General features: G+C 42.9%; 1 protein-coding gene across 1 annotated transcript in view; it reads right to left on the bottom strand.

Annotated features, from left to right (window-relative positions):
• The window catches only part of LOC115474338 (heat shock factor protein 3-like), a 38,066-nt gene that overhangs the window by 13,046 nt on the left and 4,845 nt on the right, over positions 1–20,175 (bottom strand). Inside the window, exons 3-10 of the mRNA XM_030209782.1 lie at positions 17,070–17,197; positions 16,856–16,980; positions 14,418–14,493; positions 11,172–11,233; positions 5,594–5,678; positions 4,358–4,455; positions 3,571–3,813; positions 2,367–2,463 (exon numbers count right to left, since the gene is read on the bottom strand). Of these exons, the coding sequence (XP_030065642.1) occupies positions 2,367–2,463; positions 3,571–3,813; positions 4,358–4,455; positions 5,594–5,678; positions 11,172–11,233; positions 14,418–14,493; positions 16,856–16,980; positions 17,070–17,197 (914 nt within the window). The remainder of the gene's footprint in view (positions 1–2,366; positions 2,464–3,570; positions 3,814–4,357; positions 4,456–5,593; positions 5,679–11,171; positions 11,234–14,417; positions 14,494–16,855; positions 16,981–17,069; positions 17,198–20,175) is intronic.

Raw genomic sequence — 20,175 nt, 5'->3', positions numbered from 1 at the left:
TCAGCCGAGGGAAGTCTCACCTCACCAACTTGCTTCATTTCTTTGAAAGCGTGAATAAACGTGGACAAAGGTGAGCCAGTTGATGTAGTCTATCTAGGATTTTCAGAAAGCTTTTGATAAAGTTCCTCATGAGAGACTCGGATAAGAGGCAAGGTTCTGGGAATTGGTTACTGGACAGAAAACAGGCATTTCTCTGTGCTGCAGGGATCTGTACTGGGATCGATACTATTTAACATATTTATATATGATATGGAAATTGGAACGAAGAGTGAGGTGATCAAATTTGCAGATGACACAAAACTATTCAAGGCTGTTAAAACACGTGCACACTGTGAAATATTGCAGGAAGACCTTAGGAAACTGAAAGACTGAACGTCCAAATGGCAGATGAAATTTAATGTGGACAAATGCAAGGTGATGCACATTGGAAAGAATAATCCGAATCACACTGAAGCTAGGGTCCACCTTGGGGGTCAGTGCTCAAGAAAAAGATTTGGGTGTCATTATAGACAATACGCTAAAATCTTCTGATCACTGTGCGGTGGCGGCCAAAAACGCAAACAGGCTGCTAGGAATTATTAGGAAATACTATAATACCCTTGTATCGCTCCATGGTGCGTCCGTACCTTAAGTATTGCATTCAGTTCTGGTCACCATATCTCAAAAAGATATAGCGGAATAAAAAAATGCTCAAAGAAGAGCGACTAAAATGGTAAAGGGGATGGAACTCCTCTCATATGAGGAAAGGCTAAAGAGGTCAGGGCTCTTCAGCTTACAAAAGAGAAGGATAAGGGGAGATATGATGACTGAGGTCTACAAAATCCTGAGTGGTTTAGTACAAGTGCAAAGACTAGGGGACACTCAAGGAAGTTACATGGAAATACTTGGAAATATTTTTTCACTCGACGAATAGTTAAGCTCTGGAACTCTTTGCCAGAGGATATGGTAACAGTGGTTAGCGTATCTGGGTTTAAAAAAGGTTTGGACAAATTCCTGGAGGGAAAGTCCATAGTCTGCTATTGAGACAGGCATGGGAAGCTACTGCTTGCCCTGGGATTTGTAGTATGGAGTGTTGCCACGATTTTGGTTTCTGCCAGGTACTTGTGACCTGGCTTGGCCACTGTTTGGAAAACAGGACACTGGGCTAGATGCACCATTGGTCTGACCCAGTATGGCTAATCTTATGTTCTAATTTAGAAGTTTTGTCTTTATCTTCGTTATGGATAGTTTGGGAGAAGCAAAACAAATCGGGCATCAAATGAAAGGATTTTTCTTGCACTTTCTAATGCTGTAAAGCTCATTTTTGTACTACCTGTCCCTCATGATGAAAATTGCCTCCGAAGTGGACTCACAGAGTATGACAATTTTCAGTGAGGCATATAAAAAAACTATAGCTTCCAGCTGTAGGAAATTAACACATATTACTCATTTTAACCAGTACTACTAAAAGATAAAATATGAAAGCTTTTCCTTTAATATCTTTGGCACAGTGGTTTGCTACATTTTGACAGTATCTCAGAAACCCAGCTCAAAATGGTTGAACAAGTGGTTAAATTTCATAGCTGTAAAACACTTAATTGAAGATTATTAAGACCTAAAAGGTGCCCAAACTTTCAGATGGCCGAACTATGCCAACCTCCTGTTGGATTAAAAAAAAACCCAAAAAAGCTGATATCTTGAAAACCGCTGAAGCTAGAAGTCTGAAAGTTTGCAGTTTTTCATCTTATATATTGGTCTCCATTCTGGTAGATTATCATCAATTTCTGAAATGGTGAGGTGGGGAGGTTTCCAAATCTTGGTTGAATTGACAGAGAATGACCCTTAGAGATAAAAATGCAATAAACAGAAGAAAAAAAAATGTCATCCCATTCATCTCTTATAAAAGCCACTCCCATGAAAATGTAAGAAATGAGTTATTGTAGGAATGCTACATGGAGGGGGAAGGGAAGGGGGAGGGGTAGACTCCATAGGGGAAGTTTAGTTATGTTAATATGAAACCAAATGTTGAATTAGCTGAGTATAGAGAAATGTATATAGGTGGCAATGATCATTGTTTTGTATAACTGTTATATTAAAATAAAAAATAAACTTAAAAAAATAATAAAATAAAAGTCACTCCCCAGATCTGACCCATGTGTCTTACAAGAACACTCTTAATTATTAACTAGCACTGATTCAGTACACTTGCAAACAAGCATTTTATCTTTGCTGAATTCTAAAAGGTCAGACACTATATATACTTTTAAACAGCAGAATCATCCCTAAACTTCTCTCTATAGATAATTATAAATGCATCCAGTTTACTCTCTAGTATCTTGCCTGCATTTTGTTGTGCATAACCCCCAATGAGAAAATAAAAGACCTACTTCGATAAAGTCAGAACCAGACTTCTTCCTGAACAGCATTGCCTGCAATTCTTCAAGGCTTGTATCAATACAGTTCAGAAAATCTTGAATCTCTTCCCTCAAAGAGAGAAAACAGATCAAATTTAGAAAAGTTCAACACACAGACCAAGATACCACAGGAACAAATGTAACTGCTCAGAGGTATCTCTGCAAGACATCATATGACAGTCAAGTGCAATGTGAACAAGCCAAGCTGTAAATTGTCTTGGGCATTTTTTTTTAAAGTGTGGAATCAAATCTAAGGTTTGATATTCAAAGGACTTCTGGCTTGTCCAGGGCTAACTGTGGATATTCAGTGGCACTCACCCAGATACTGCTGCTCATTTGTGGGAGGTCTGGGGGTGGAGTCGGCATTTATGCGGTGAAGAAAAAAAATTAGGCTGGCTCTAACAAGCCACCATGTAGCCTGCCTTCAACAAAAGCCTTTTCCTATCCACAAAGCAGTAACCATCGCATTCTAGGGAGCTGATTCACAGCTAATTTCTGCTGTGGCAGCATTAAGGTCACCATTGGCATCCTCCTCCAACTCACAGATTACACACACACACACACACGACAGCCGCCAGGTCTTAGTCTTAAAATTAGCTCACCTCTTTCCCATCTCAGTCATACCCAACATGGAGGAACAGGAGGTTCTGCCTACCTCTGCTCAAGTTCCCAGCTAGCTATTTCAAGGAAGTTTCTTATTTTAATAAAAATTTTTAATGCTTTGTCTATCCCTACCCCAAGAAGCAGACAATACAATAATCCCACGTTCCTGAACTGACAAACTGCTGTTATTGCTCTTTCTGATCAGGTTCCTGGGGCACTGTACTACAGTCCAACCTACAGTAACAATATGGACCCCGCAGGACACGGGAAATCTGCCCTATTGGATGAGTGCCCTAAAATTACCTTTGGACACAACCTAGGCACACTGGAAAAGTAGAGGATTGAACCCTCTTGCCTGCCTGCTCCTCATTCTCCTCCCCCCCCCCCCCCCCCAATGCTGCATCAGCTCTGTCCAGACACCTGTACCACATGATGGAGACAGAGAAAAACTGGCTAGAATCCCAGCTGCACTAGCCTTATAGAGAAATAGTCAGTTTGGATATTTCTATGTCATTTTCTGCAGGGAAAGAGACAAAACACACTAGACTCATCAGGCAATAAATATGAGTTTTACCTGTCAAGAATAGTATCACTGTAATTTGTGGAACTGTTTTCATTCAAAATGGCATCAATGACAGATGCTGGGTCATCTGCATCATTCACTGGCACAGGGTGCAGTTCTAACACATCGCTTTCTGCTCCACTGGGCTTCAGAGAAGAGTCAGGTACTTCAACTGGGTAGCCAGGTATGGGATGCTCCATCACTACAGTCTGAGAAACTTCACTTGCAGCTGGGGCCCGCGTACCATCATCTTCCCTGTGGAATACAGGGAAGAAATTACTGTTAGCTCTATGACACCATCTGACGTAATGACAGCATCCAAAGCCACAGTCTTAAACAGAAGGAGTTTAGAACCATAGGCTAACCACCTTTGGCTTGGTTGGGATTCAGTCTTAATGCCCTACAATTGATCTGTTGGGATCAAGAGGTTGCAGGATTGATCTTAAGGTATGTGGGGGTCTATGGTACAAAAATTCTGTTTATTTCCTAGAATAGATGGTTGTCTAGATCATACTCACCCCTGGCATGCAGATCCCAGGCCCTCTGATTTTCATCCCCACTGTTTTAACTGTAGGATTTTTTCCTACATTTCTAGCATGCAGATCCCAGGCCCTCTGATTTTCATCCCCACTGTTTTAACTGTAGGATTTTTTCCTACATCTCTAGCATTTCAGTACTTTGCTCTCCAATTTATCTGCCCTCCCCTTTGTTCCCCGACTTTTGAGTAATTCTTTAAAGAACAATTCTCTGATACACATACTGCACTGAAAGATTATAGTATGAAAAATGCATTCCTCACCGAGAAGCCTTGTCTGACTTAGTCGGAGAAAAGGCCTCTGAAGCATTGGTGATATCCTTAATGACTACACCACCTTCATCATCTTCCACAAGCCGTATCTACAGGGAAGACATAAAAACAGTTCCACATAATACTGAAATATATTCTGCATACCTTTCTAGTATGAGTGCTAAAATATGCAATTACAAGAATTCAGGGCTGGTGTTGGCAAACAGGGCAGCTGCCCTGGGCCCCACAGTTCCAGGGGGCCCCTGTGGGCCAATATGTCTTCTCTGGAATTCGTTGCCAGAGAATGTGGTAAAGGCGGTTAGCTTAGCAGAGTTTAAAAAAAAGGTTTGGACGGCTTCCTAAAGGAAAAGTCCATAGACCGTTATTAAATGGACTTGGGGGAAATCCTCTATTTCTGGGATAAGCAGTATAGAATATTTTGTACTTTTTTGGGATACTGCCAGGTACTTGTAACCTGGATTGGCCACTGTTGGAAACAGGTTGCTGGGCTCGATGGACCTTTGGTCTTTCCCAGTATGGCAATACTTAAGTACTATTTCTCCACTCCTGTCCGGCTCTCCTTCATCTTCCCGGTCTATCTTTAAAATGTCTTTTTTCTAGGCAGAGGGTTTCAGGCGCAGGAGCTACAGAGCTCGGAGAGTTCTGGTCACTGGACCTGAGGAGGGGAAGAAGGTGGTCATCAGCTGGTGAGGCTTGAGGAGCCTCAACAGCCACAGCAAGGGAGATGTTAATTTGGGCCGGGGGGGGGGGGTCTAAGTCCTCCCCCCCTTAGTGGAGTGGAGGACTGGCCTAGTGGTTAGTGCACCAGTCTTGAAATCCAGAGGTGGCCGGTTCAAATCCCACTGCTGCTCCTTGTGATCTTGGACAAATCACTTAACCCTCCATTGCCCCGGGTACAAACTTAGATTGTGAGCCCTCCTGGGAAAGAGAAATATCCATTTTTATTTCTCCAGTATGGCAGTACTTGCCAAGTTTAACGTCTTCAGTTCTGTTTTGGTGTACATATTTCTAATCTGTGATCCCTTGTTCTGTATTTGGTGAAGGTCTGTCTGTGTTTTGTGTGTCAAGGAGTCATTTAAGGCTGCTTTATATGTGGTAGTAACGATGGGTAGGGAAGTCAAGGAAGGGGAAAGGGGATTGGGGGTCCCCCTCCTTTTCTGCCCCAGCATGTCTAAACACTTGCCCTGCAAGCATTTGATAATTAAGAGTATTAAGACAGGAACTTACCATTTCTCCACCATCCACTGGTGTGCGCAAATACTGGCAGCTGTATTTTGCAGGACTAGCATCTGACACATCTAGTGTTAGTGGTCTGGAAACAAAGAAATGAATGTTGTGCAAAGTGAGTTCATGAACAGACTGCAGCCGAGCAGTAGCTTTAAAAAAAAAAACTTTCCTGTAAAATAATTCAAGACAACAGCAAGCCCAGGTACTCTGTGTGCACAGGGTGGCAATAAGCAAAAATACACCTAAGGGAGCAGAAATATATATAGACTAGTAAAAAAGGCCCGTTTCTGAGACAAATGAAACGGGCGCTAGCAAGGTTTTCCTCGGAGTGTGTATGTTTGGGAGAGTGTATGTGAGAGTGACTGTTTGAGAGTCAGAGTGAAAGTGTGAGTGTGTGAGAGAGAGAGTGAGTCTGGGTGTGAGTGTGTTTGTGAGAGAGTGTGTGTGTGAGAATGAGAGTGTGTGCAAGTGTGTATGTGAGACACAGTGTGATAGAGAGTGTGTGTGTGTGGCCATCCATGCTCCTCTGTCCCCTGCCCCCTCCATTCATCCCTTTCCAGCATTTTCCCTCTTTGCCTGAGGCCTGCCCTGCAATCCATATCCATCCATGCCCATCTGTCCCCTCCATTCATCCCTATCCAGCAATTCCCCTTTCCCTGAGCCCTGCCGTCCCAATCCATGGCCATCCATGTTACTCTGTCACCTGCTCCCTCCATTCATCCCTATCCAGCATTTCCCCTCTCTGCCTGAGGCCTGCCCTGCAATCCATGCTCCTCTGTCCCCTGCCCCCTGCATTCATCCCTTTCCAGCATTTCCCCTCTCTGCCTGAGGCCTGTCCTGCAATCCATATCCATCCATGGCCATCTGTCCCCTTCATTCATCCCTATCCAGCAATTCCCCTTTCCCTGAGCCCTGCCCTCCCAATCCATGGCCATCCATGTTACTCTGTCCCCTGCCCCCTCCATTCATCCATTTCCAGCATTTCCCCTCTGTGCCTGAGGCCTGCCCTGCAATCCATATCCATCCATGCCCATGTGTCCCCTCCATTCATCCGTATCCAGCAATTTCCCTTTCCCTGAGCCCTGCCGTCCCAATCCATGGCCATCCATGTTACTCTGTCACCTACCCCCTCCATTCATCCCTATCCAGCATTTCCCCTCTCTGCCTGAGGCCTGCCCTGCAATCCATGCTCCTCTGTCCCCTGCCCCCTCCATTCATCCCTTTCCAGCATTTCCCCTCTCTGCCTGAGGCCTGCCCTGCAATCCATATCCATCCATGCCCATCTGTCCCCTTCATTCATCCCTATCCAGCAATTCCCCTTTCCCTGAGCCCTGCCCTCCCAATCCATGGCCATCCATGTTACTCTGTCCCCTGCCCCCTCCATTCATCCCTTTCCAGCATTTCCCCTCTGTGCCTGAGGCCTGCCCTGCAATCCATATCCATCCATGCCCATCTGTCCCCTCCATGCATCCCTATCCAGCAATTCCCCTTTCCCTGAGCCCTGCCGTCCCAATCCATGGCCATCCATGTTACTCTGTCACCTGCCCCCTCCATTCATCCCTATGCAGCATTTCCCCTCTCTGCCTGAGGCCTGCCCTGCAATCCATGCTCCTCTGTCCCCTGCCGCCTCCATTCATCCTTTTCCAGCAAGTCCCCTCTCTCCCTTCCATGACCCCCCTCGCATCCATGCTCCTCTCTCTCCCATGTCCCAGCCTGGCCCGCCCTCTTCTCCTCCCCCCCTTCGCATCCATGCATCCGTTTTTGTTTTTTTTTTCTTCTTTTAAAATTTACCTCCGTGGCGGTTCCGGCAGCGAAGCGTCAGGGAAGGAGGCGGCGCTCCCGACGTCTAGGTTTCCCTTCGCTGTGTTCCGCCTTCTTTTGACGTCATCCTTAAGAAGGCGGAACACAGCGAAGGGAAGGCTAGACGTCGAGAGTGCTGCCTCCTTCCCTGACGCTTCGCTGCCGAGCGATGCGATTGGTTGAGTGTCATTGCTCCGCCCTCGACGTCATCACGTTTGACGCGTGGGCGGGGCAGACACAATGCGATCTCACCCCCTTCACTTTTGGCTAAAAGAGGCTTCATAGAACGTTGGAGGTGCGTTTTATATAGAGAGATTAGGAAACTGAGCAAAATCAGGTTTTGTCAGATAGGTTCAACGTGTACAGTTTACTACACCTGATGGCACTTTACAGCTACTAAGCAAACATCAGAAGCAAAAGTAGTCACTCATCAAAACGCAGAGGAAAAAACCACCACACCCATACACTCAATACTATATTTAATTACAGAGGGGCAGAGATGGTAATGGAGGAGTGGCCTAGTGGTTACAGCACCAGTCTTGCAATCCAGAGGTGGCCGGTTCAAATCCCACCGCTGCTCCTTGTGATCTTGGGCAAGTCACTTAACCCTCCATTGCCTCAGGTACAAACTTAGATTGTGAGCCCTCCTGGGACAGAGAAATATCCAGAGTACCTGAATGTAACTCACCTTGAGCTACTACTGAAAAAGGTGTGAGCAAAATCTAAATAAATAAATAATGGCACTAGTCGCTTGCTACTTGATGAAACATCTAAAAAGGCACAATTCCAAAACAAAAAATGTATTTATAACATTTGTATCCCACATTTTCCCACCCACTAGCAGGCTCAATGTGGCTTACAAAATACCGTAAAAGCAAACGCCAAGTCCGGTAGGGGTAAACAAATATAGATTGAAATAAGGGTCCGGTAAGGTTAGGGAATAAGGTACAATATGAAAAAAAAGATTTGACCTGTTCAAGGTTCCATGAGGTGTCAGAATTATGATCAATTTCTACCCAACCTGTCCATAAACCAGTTTGTTGACAAGCAGCAAGACACTACCCAATAGGCCATTGATATATCCACTCCAGAGAAAGTAAGATGGTCTTAAACCAGGAAAAAAAGCCTCCCTGGTAAACACAGGGTGGAGTGCCACAGGATCTGTACTGGGACTGGTGCTATTTCACATATTTATAAATGATATGGAAATTGGAATGAGTGAGGTGATTAAATTTACAGATGATACAAAACTATTCAAGGTTATTCAAACACGTGCGGATTGCGAAACATTGCAGGAAGACCTTAGGAAATTGGAAGACTGGGCATCCAAATGGCAGATGTATGGACAAATACAAGGTGATGCACATTGGAACGAATAATCCGAACCATAGTTACCTGATACTAGGGTTCATCTTGGGGGTTAGTGCTCAAGAAAAAGATCTGGGGGGTGTTGTACATAATAGGCTGAAATCTTCTGCTCAGTGTGGGGCGGCAGCCAAAAAAAGCAAACAGGATGTTAGGAATTATTAGGAGAGGGATGACGAATAAGACCAAAAATACTATAATGCCTTTGTATTGCTCCATGGTGTGTCCACACCTTGGGTACTGCGTTCAGTCCTGGTTGCCATATCTCCAAAGACACACAGCAGAATCAGAAAAGGTTCAAAGAAGAGTGACCAAAATGATAAACAGGATGGAACTCCTCTCGTATGAGGAAAGGCTAAAGAGGTTAGGGCTCTTCAGCTTGGAAAAGAGATGGCTGAGGGGAAATATGACTGAGGTCTACAAAATCTTCAGTGGTGTAGAACAGGTAAAAGTGAATTGATTTTTCATTTATTCAAATAGTACAAAGAGCAGGGGACACGCAATGAAATTGCATGGAAATAATTTTAAAACAAATAGAAGGAAGTATTTTTCACTCAAAAAGTAGTTAAGCTCTGGAACTCTTTGCCAGATGATATGGTAACCGAAGTCAGTGTATCTGGGTTTAAAAAAGATTTGGACAAATTCCTGAAAAGTCTGAAATTGAGACAGACATGGGTAGAAACTGCTTGCCCTGGGATTTGTAGTATGGAGTGTTGCCACGATTTGGGTTTCTGCCAGGTACTTGTGACCTGGCTTGGCCACTGTTTGGAAAACAGGATACTGGGATAGATGGACCATTGGTCTGACCCAGTATGGCTACTCTTATGTTCTTAAGTATGAATCCACACAGATTCTGCCTTTTATTTTGTAGCCTCTAAGCTTTGGAACGACTTACCCCCAAACCCTCAGATCGGAACTCTACTTAAGAGCCATTTCTTTCAACTGGCGTTTGTCTGCTGACAGCTCATCCCAATAGCCATGCGGGAGTGAAGAGTTGAATGATAGCTTTTAAAGTCATTCCTGAGGGTGTGTGTTTTGCCTGGCCTAATGTTTGACTGTTTTTCTTTCCTGTCTTAGTACTGTATTTCCTTTCCTCCTTTTATTGCATTTTTTCCTTTTAATTGCTTCGACCTATTATTGTAAAGGCAGTACATCAAATAAAAGTAAAGAAACATGATTCACTTTTACTTGTTCTACATTACTTAGGATTTTATAGACCTCAATCATATTTCCCCTCATCTGTCTCTTTTCCAAGCTGAAGAGCCCTAACCTCTTTAGTCTTTCCTCATATGGGAGGAGTTCCATCCACTTTATCATTTTGGTCGCTCTTCTTTGAGTCGTTTCTAATTTTGCTATATCTTTTTTGAGATACGGTTACCAGAACTGAATGCAATACTCAAGGTGAGGCTGCACCATGGTCCAATAGAGAGGCATTATAATATTCTTGGTCTTATTTTGTATCCCTTTCTTAATAAATGTCTAGAATACTATTTCCTTTTTTGGCTGCCACCACACGCTGGGCAAAAGATTTCATCGTATTGTCTACAATGAAACATTGGTTTTTTTCTTGAATGCTGACTCCTAAGAATATCTTGAACTTACTCTGTCTTATATAAGTACATAAGTACATAAGTACATAAGTAGTGCCATACTGGGAAAGACCAAAGGTCCATCTAGCCCAGCATCCTGTCACCGACAGTGGCCAATCCAGGTCAAGGGCACCTGGCACGCTCCCCAAACGTAAAAACATTCCAGACAAGTTATACCTAAAAAATTCTTCACAATGTAACCCATAATTGTACTGCAACCAACTGCACTTCCATTTTTACAATGTATTGTAAGCCACACTGAGCCCGCAAATAGGTGGGAAAATGTGGGATACAAATGCAAATAAATAAATAAATAAATAAATAAAATAAAGTGGACCCTAGCATCAGATAACTATGATTAGGATTATTCTTCCCGATCTGCATCACTTTGCATTTGTCCACACTAAATTTCATCTGCCATTTGGATTCCCAGTCTTCCAGTTTCCTAAGGTCTTCTTACATTAAACAGAAAGATGATCAGTCTTTTAATAGAAAACACAAAGAGAATGTCATTTTGTATTGGGAAGCAGAAAAAGCTCAATTTATCAGCTACCCCAATTTGCTGCCTTTTCTTGTGAACTTCTATATATTTTTATTTGTTTATATTTATGCATCTCATTTGTCTAACTAGCTATGAGACAGGAGTTAGCCAACCACGTTTCCTAGAACTTCATAGCAGATGGAAACAGGAGTCATTGATTTTGAAAAGGTAATATTTAGATGAAAATCTCTCTCCTTTCCACGATGTACAGTGGTAGTTTTTGGTGTCCTATATTACCCCCTGAAAAGCTTTAATGTTTGAAAATCATGATTATTAAATTTACCTTTTTCTCTTTGCACCTACAACATAGTTTCCCCGTACCAAGCTTAATATGAATTGAAGAATCTAAGGAGAGACAAACACACACCAAAAAAAGTATATTAACAACTTTACAGGTATAGTCTACTTTTCAAATCTGCATAACGTACAAAGGATATTAAAGGCAATTACTGTGGAGAAATATTAGAAGTATGACTAGCTAGAAATTCCCTAGAATTGCTATGAAATCTTTAACTAAAAATAATTTTGAAATATAATGTTGCTCTTAGCTTCAGATTAATTTAGAAATCAAAAAGTCACCTCCTGGATGATGGATGGGAAGAACTGGGGGACGGGGGCTACGAGACGGGAGTAGAGGTATAGGCTGTGCACTGTGAAAACGTTTTTCTACTGTGTTTCCACAGGAAAACTGCCCCATGAAGACATTGCCCAGTCAGTACATCATACTGCCGAGAGCAAATTGCTAGCTAGCCTGATACTAAAAAGGTGAAATTTAATCATACCTGTTAATTTCCTTTCCTTTAGTCCAGGTGGAGGATAGTGTTTACAGAGGGCAGAAATATGGTAATGGGAATAGAGGGCTGAGGAAGGAGTGAGATGGGGAATGGGACAGCTAGTAGGTGAGAGAAGATGGAAATTTGATAGTTAGCTGAAAAGTAAAAAGGAGGAGAAGGGTGAGAAAGGATGAAATTTGAGTTGACAGGCAGAAAAGAAAAAAGAAAAAAAAAAAAAAAAAAAAGGAAAGAGCTAAAAAGGAATGATCAATGTGTCAGAGGCAGGTGTAGTGAGGAAACAGACAGGAGAGAGGAGAAAAGATAAATGGTCAGCAGCCATTTGAAAGAGAATTAGCAGCCAGACAGGAAAGCAGAAAAGGAAAACTGGAACCAACATGATCGAAAAATAAAGTGTCCAGAAAACAAAGGGAGAAAAAAGCATTTTATTTTGAATACTTTAAATGGAATATATTAACTTTGGGAAATGCGCATAGCGATGTCTTTGTATTTTGTTCCGTAGAAAAGAAAACACATTTCTGTTTTTTTGTCTAAATATTTTTAATTTCTAATTTTATGATCCCTTGCTCTGAATTTGGTGAGGGTCTGTCGGCACGATAGTAAAGAAAGGTGGGGGAATCAGAGAAGAGGCAGGAAGGAGAGGAGAATCGGGGATGGGGGCCCTCCTTTTTTTTTTATTTTCTGACCTGGGCCCTAGCATGTCTAACATTGGTTCTGACCCTTGCTGTGGGGATCCCCAGTTGAGGGTCTTCTCCAAAGACGGTGAGAACTCTTCTAACAAACTCTGCAGTCGGCGACAGCATCTTTGAGCAACCAACAATTAAGCATACGTTTGATGCCAGTATTAGTGGCTTACAGACTATGCTGCTGCCTGCCAAACTTGGTAAAAGGGAGTTCTGGCCACCTTCAGAAAAAGTTTTCTACTGACAGAGCTAAAGTAAAATTAATATTTTGAGGTGGGAATAAGGCGGGGCAGAGAAAAGTTTTGTGTCCATCCACTTTGGGCTCAGGCCTAACCCAAATTGGCTGTCTGGCTACTCCACTGCCCCAAAGGGAATCAATATCCTTATTTAAAAAATGTATGGTTCTAGAGTAAATCTCGTGGTCCTCTCTTACTTTAAGAGGGAAGTGGGTGCTTCCTTCTCCCCTAAGAGAATCAAACTAATCCATTTGATCTAAGTCAAACACATCAATAAAGAACTGGGAATATAACCACCGGCACTATGGACTCATCATCATATTAGGACTACTACAACTATTAATCTCTCAAAATCCTAACAGCTAGTCAAACTTTTCCTAAAGAAATATGTAATGTAATGAGTTTAGGGCAGACTGGATGGACCGTAAAGGTCTTTATCTGCCGTCATGTACTATGTTAACAAACAAACAAACAAAAAGAGATTTTAACCCCTCATCTCTATTTTACTCTCACTGAAAGCTAATATGAGTTGCCAGATTTACCTATGTATAGGACTGAGGATATATAAATAAAATACTTTGCTGTTATGTGCTGCATTTTGTTTGATGAATGTTTTATAGTTATTTGCGTTCTTGTTGTACCCCTGCATAAGTATAGGTGGGTTACAATTGTAGTAAATAAGACAAATAATGACCTGACTAGAATATGAATGTACACACCACACAGCGAAGGTGACACAGAAATAGAAACTAGACAATGTTTATTGGAGTGGACATCGAGGGTCTTTTTGGTTCTTCTGTTGTACCTTTGCTATATGAATGCTATGTCAGACTGTGGGTTTCTGATTATACATTATGGCTGATACAAAAGTTATAGAGCACTATCAATGTTACTTTTTTTAAAAAGTGTTCATTGGACAACAACTGAACCCCTCCTTCCACTTCCCTTAGTACTCATCTTTCTCCTTGCCTGCTTTAGATTTTCCATGCAATTTTTATGCTCTCTGCAAAGATGGCTCCTCATCCACACAAATGTATGTATGAGTGGAGTGGCCTAGTGGTTAGGGTGGTGGAATTTGGTCCTGGGGAACTGGGTTCAATTCCCACTGCAGGCACAGGCAGCTCCTTGTGACTCTGGGCAAGTAACTGAACCCTCCATTGCTCCACGTAAGCCGCATTGAGCCTGCCATGAGTGGGAAAGCGCAGGGTACAAATGTAACAAAAATAAAACAGATACTATTGGAGATTCTACATGGAATGTTGCTATTCCACTAGCAACATAACATTACATGTAGAAGGCTGCGCAGGCTTCTGTTTCTGTGAGTCTGACGTCCTGCACGTATGTGCAGGACGTCAGACTCACAGAAGCCTGCGCGGCCACATTGGTGATCTGCAAGGGCCGACTTCTACATGGAATGTTGCTAGTGGAATAGCAACATTCCATGTAGAATCTCAAATAGTAACAACAGTGGAGGAGTGGCCTAGTGGTTAGGGTGGTGGACTTTGGTCCTGGGGAACTGAGGAACTGAGTTCGATTCCCACTTCAGGCACAGGCAGCTCCTTGTGACTCTGGGCAAGTCACTTAACCCTCCATTGCCCCATATAAGCCGCATTGAGCCTGCCATGAGTGGGAAAGCGCAGGGTACAAATGTAACAAAAATAAAAAATAAAATTTGATTTAACTGAAAGATACACCCAGGAATGCTACCTGTACAAGCAAACACCAGCAAATGCAGATGTTTTTGGAAGCTGAATAACCACCCCCTCCCCCCCAATCTGTAACATCACTGGAAATAAACACTTAAATTTACAATTCATACCTTGGACAGCAGTTTCTGCTGCTGGCTGTGCTTCCGCCTCAGAGAAGACACCTCTTTCCACAGTGCTTTATTTTCTCTATTTGTAAGAAACCAAATTAAAAAGAACTGTTAAACTGGTTCACTGATAAAGAATTAACCCATTTCATTTATGCAAAGCAGTGAACAGTTAAGAAAATTTGCCATGAATCGAACTGACAGAGTGTGATCTGTTGCTAGTGGAAGAACAAAAGGAGTGGGGAACAGTCAAACCATGGAAGATGAAAATGTTATAAAACTAAATCTTTATTTGTAGTTGTCATACTCGTATATGTTTGAAGACTCGACACAGTGTCTCAGGAGTCTTGCTAGTAAATCAAGTTTGGATATTGGGAGAAAAACAACTACTCTTGATACTGCAGACAACTAGCAAAGTCATTTCTGGGGAGTCGGCAAGTGTTCATTCAGAAGTAACAACCTAGTACTAACCTGCCTAATAACCAGGGAAACCTGGCTCAAACCCTGCTAATGCTCAAATCATCTAGAACTTTCCTCAACCTCCACTTCCCTAAGTGCAAAGGCATAAAGTATAAAGGACTACATGCTTCAACCTTCTCCTACAGGAGCACGCAACTCTGGAACGCACTACCACGCGGCCTGAGAGCGGTCTACGAGTTGACAGACTTCCGCAAACAATTGAAGACCTATCTCTTTGACAAAACATACCGCAAGGAGCAAAACATATAAATCCCATATACATCACAACAATGCCCCAAGATATTACCCCACGTAATCCACGTCCCCGTACTCTCCCATTCAATATCTACCCACAGATAAAAACTGTCTACCCCATCGCTCACTTGCTATTATTCGATCAGCATAGTAATTCCCCTACACCATATCCTTTAGTTTCCACGCCCCAAAGGCAACTGATCTGACCCTGTCTTCCTTTATCTATTCACAATGTAACCCATAATCGTAATGTAATGTAAGAAACTGTATTTCCATCATTTACAATGTATTGTAAGCCACACTGAGCCCGCAAATAGGTGGGAAAATGTGGGATACAAATGCAACTAAATAAATAAATAAATAAAATCTTGGGCTTGTCACATAGCTCTCTATTGCTTCAGGTACTGAAAGACTGTAAACCCTTTGGGGACAGGTAAATACCAAGTGTATCTGAATGCAACTCATCATGAGTTGCTACTGTTAAAGATGTGAGCTAAACAGAATAAAGTCCTCCTCTGAAAATTGTCCTCCCCTCTCACTGAAGACAAAATGGCTGAACTGTTTGAAGTGTGCATGGGGATTAACATTTTAAACCCCTACTTGCTGACTTGCATACTATGCAGCTGCAAAATAGTGATACAGGGATGTCACGAAACACCTAGCCACCTACCTGAGGCCCCGTGGCCACTTAGAGGGTCTAACCCCAACACAGCTCAGGGCCAATTGCACCTGACACTTTTGCTCTATTCTAGCACCCTCCTTCCACCGACTGGGTCACAACCATCTCTGTGCGAGTCACCCGCTCTCAAATTATCCCCAGTGATTTCTAGGTTACTGGCGCCACACTCCTTTGTGGTCCCACAGTTCTCAGAAAGCAATCACACACCCAACACACAAAACCACCAGGATTCATTATCAGTCCAGACAAGCAGGGTGAACAAACAACTGTGTTTATTCTCAGAACTTGGAAGTGGACAAAAAGAAAAAAAAAAAGAGGGGGGGGGGGGGGGGGCTAATAGCAAACACTTAACAAGTAACTGAAAAATGGATCAATTAGAAAACTAAACATTTGCATACTTCCTAGAAAGTACTGAGGGAGATCGGCCATATATAGCTGTTCACCAGTTATCAAATGTAACTGTTTTTTGTTTTTTAAACAAAGCTTCAGCAAAAAGCTCTCTCTCCTCCTGGGCAGAAACAGAAGCAACAGACAGTAACAACTGCTGGGTAATTTCAAACTCCAGGCCAATCAAAGCCCAGTCAACAAGTTTTAAAGGTATACTGCTGTTTGCTTCCTGCTTATGTTAAAATAAAAGAACATTCAGTTCCCTATAAACAGCTTTACAGCAAAGAACACCACCTGCTGGTCAAATAGGAGAAATACACTTCAGAATATAATTAAAACAGGAAAATGTCTAATATATTTTACAGGCTTAAAACACACTGTTCCTTCACAAAGGACATAATTTTTAGCCACCTATCACTACAGATTTTCAAAGAGTAACTCCAAGTACATTTTCTCTGAAAGTCAGCCCCTGTAAGCCAAGTGGAATCCTAAGTACAGAAAACAACCCTCATTAATAAAGGAAACTAATTTCAGACTTGGTAAAGATGCAGTCATTGTTAGTGTCTCAAAGTCTCTATTACAAATAAATCAGGACACAAAAAAATCAAAAACAAAACACACTTAAAGCATGTATTAGTTAAAAGGGATTTTGCAGTGACTTTACTTCCTCATATTGTCCAATTTTGCATCCATGCTAATTTGCTCATCTCGCATCTCCTGGACATCAAAAAGCACTCGCTGCAAATCATCTGGGGAAAGTTTTGAATCGTCTGATCTCACCACAGACACCTGGAATAGAAAAATTGCATGTGGCTGACTGTAGGCTGAGAGACTAGAATTGGTCTGTTGTGGAGCACATTGAGTGTGCAGTATCTTACCTTACGCTTTATGTTTTCCAGCAGTTCTGCCTTACCCTGCTTGAAGAAGGGGTGCTGAAATTCTAGTGCCGAACCTTTCTCTGGTTTGATCAGTCCATTTTCCAAACTGACCACTTTTCTGAAGCCATCTGTGTGAGTATTGGGAAAGAGGACAGTGCAAAGGAAATCTTACAAGATCACCTTGTCAACATCTTATGTTCCTTCTATAAACAACTTTTCTGGATACTTAACAAGAAACATGCAACCAGTGGCAAGAGAGGTTGTAGCTGACTGACCTTCCCAATAAAGGCCTATGGAAAAATGCTCCATTCATAGGCCCTCATAGGAGATGCCACATTTTGAAACATGTGTACAGGGCATGGTGCTACTTCCTAGATAAAGAGCAAGGTGTCAGGCCCATGCACAGTTTCTATTAGTACAAAATGTGTACATGAACAATTAATCACCGACATAATTAAACATTTCAATTTGTCATATTCTTAACAAAAACCATTTTAAAAGGACATTCATCAGTGAGGATATCTTGGACTCTTCTCTCTCCTTCTCTGCTCATATCCAGCAGATCGCCAAGACCTGTCGTTTCTTTCTTTACAACATCCGTAAAATCCACCCCTTTCTTTCCGAGCACTCTACCAAAACCCTCATCCATACCCTTGTCACCTCTCGTTTGGACTACTGCAATCTGCTTCTTGCTGGCCTCACACTTAGTCACCTCTCCCCTCTCCAGTCGGTTCAAAACTCTGCTGCCCGTCTCGTCTTCCGCCAGTGTCGCTTTACTCATACTACCCTCTCCTCAAGACCCTTCACTGGCTCCCTATCCGTTTTCGCATCCTGTTCAAACTTCTTCTACTAACCTATAAATGTACTCACTCTGCTGTTCCCCAGTATCTCTCCACACTCGCCCTTCCCTACACCCCTTCCCGTGCACTCCGTTCCCTGGATAAATCCTTCTTACCTGTTCCCTTCTCCGCTACTGCCAACTCCAGACTTCGCTCCTTCTGTCTTGCTGCGCCCTATGCCTGGAATAGACTTCCTGAGCCCCTACGTCTTGCCCCATCCTGGACCATCTTTAAATCTAGATTGAAAGCCCACCTCTTTAACATTGCTTTTGACTCGTAACCACTTGTATCCACTCGCCTCCACCTACCCTCCTCTCCTCTTTCCTCTACACATTAATTGATTTTTTTGCTTTATTTTTTGTCTACTAGATTGTAAGCATGGACTGTCTTTCTTCTATGTTTGTGCAGCGCTGCTTATGCTTTGTAGCACTATAGAAATGCTAAATAGTAGTAGTAGTAGTCCATTTTATCACTTTTTGCTACTGGTTAATCATAGTTCTAGACTAAAAATCAGCAGAGAAAATCAGCATTTATTGGAGTACCAGAATCGTAAAATTGTGTCTTACCAGATAATTTTCTTTCCTTTAGACGCAGCAGATGAATCCAGAGACTAGTGGGTTGTGACCATCTACCAGCAGGTGGCGATAGAGAATACTAAATTGAAGAGTCAGTATTTCGCATAACAAAGCAGCAGGAAACCAACAACAGATATTGCCCTAAAAATTGATTTCCATGCAGAAGTGCTGGACTTTCAGGGAATGGCTAAACCCTTTGAAGTCAAGAACTGATCGAAAGGCATCCCCCTTCTTTCTTGAGAACCACAAAATAGATAGAACAATGACCCATCCGCAGTTCGGACGGCACTGGAACAACGGCTCCCATGGCCAGCAAAGCGCTGAGCATTAACAAATCACCGCCTGTTTGCATGAGTTCCCACATGAGGACTCCAAGAAAAATATCTGAAACAGGAAAGGCCAATTCTAATTTGTAACCTTTTCGAATAGTGTTGAGGACCCACAGGACAGCCGTCCGCCAATCAGAGCTGAGGAACGACCCTGCATCCCGTCATTGAGAGGGGCAAGACAAGGACGGGCAGCTTAAGGAGGATGCAGCTCATTTTGTCCAAGTGAAAGGGCTGCCAAAACTGATAGTGAAAGCACTGAGAGACTCAACCCCCCCCCCCCCCCCAGTCTATACCGATACATATCCTTGAAACGAGGATGAGACAGCCCTGCCTGCTGCGAAGATTTTGCCCTATCCTCTGGCAGACGCCAAGTCTTAGAATAGCAGATGTCTTTAACCAATTTCTCCAAGTCCTCCCCAAATAGCAAATGCCCTTTAAAGGGCAGCTTTACCAGACGCTGCTGCTTAGAACAGTGTCCGCCATCCAGTGGCGCAACCACAAGAAATGGCGAGCCGTGACCGACAAAGACATTTGTTTGGTGGATGCTCGAATCAAGTCATATAAGGAATCTGCTAAATAGACTAACTCTGTCTTCACATCCGATAATTCCAAGGGAATCCTGGTGTCGGATGTCTGGAAAGAATCCGCACACTGCTGTATTCAACTACGACAGGCTCCAGCGGCATACAAACTACAGACAGCCACCTGCAGGGAGATCGCCAACACCTCAAAAGAAAGCTATAGAGGCCTCCAGCTCCCTATCCTGGACATCTTTTAAGGCAATGCCACCCCTCTACCAGTAAGGTGGTCTTTTTGGTGACAGCCTCCACCAAGGCATCTACTCTAAGCAAAGCTTGTCAAGCTCCGACTGCTCAAGAGGGTACAGCTGAGACATAGCTTTGGCTACTCGCAGTTCTGGAAGGAGGCAGGACGACAAGTCTGAAAGGACAGGACAACAATTGCCTAAAGAGGCAGGATGCCAGATCTAAAATAGAGATGAAGTGGGAACCGAATCTGATAAAGAGATGTCGTCAATCATGCAAAGAAACAGAATGGCAGTCCTGGAAAAAAACAGTATGTCAGCACTGTAAGAGGCAACATGACAATCTTGTAGAAAGACATAATGACAGCCCTATAAGAAAATGGATGGCAGTTCTGCCAAAAGATAGGATGTTCATTCTGTAAGAAAATAAGACATCAGCCCAGAGACAGGATGGTAGTTCATCATGAATCAAGACAGGATAGCAGACTCGAAATGAAAGACTGTCAGCCCATCAAGGAGGCATACCCAACCTGAGAAAAGACAGGGCAACAGTCCCTTAGAGAGTCAGAATACTATCTATGGATAGAAATAAGCTGCAAT

The sequence above is a fragment of the Microcaecilia unicolor genome, chromosome 7 (assembly GCF_901765095.1).
Source record: "Microcaecilia unicolor chromosome 7, aMicUni1.1, whole genome shotgun sequence".
In the NCBI taxonomy this organism is placed as follows: domain Eukaryota; kingdom Metazoa; phylum Chordata; class Amphibia; order Gymnophiona; family Siphonopidae; genus Microcaecilia; species Microcaecilia unicolor.
This window is presented reverse-complemented; position numbering and strand designations above follow the sequence as displayed.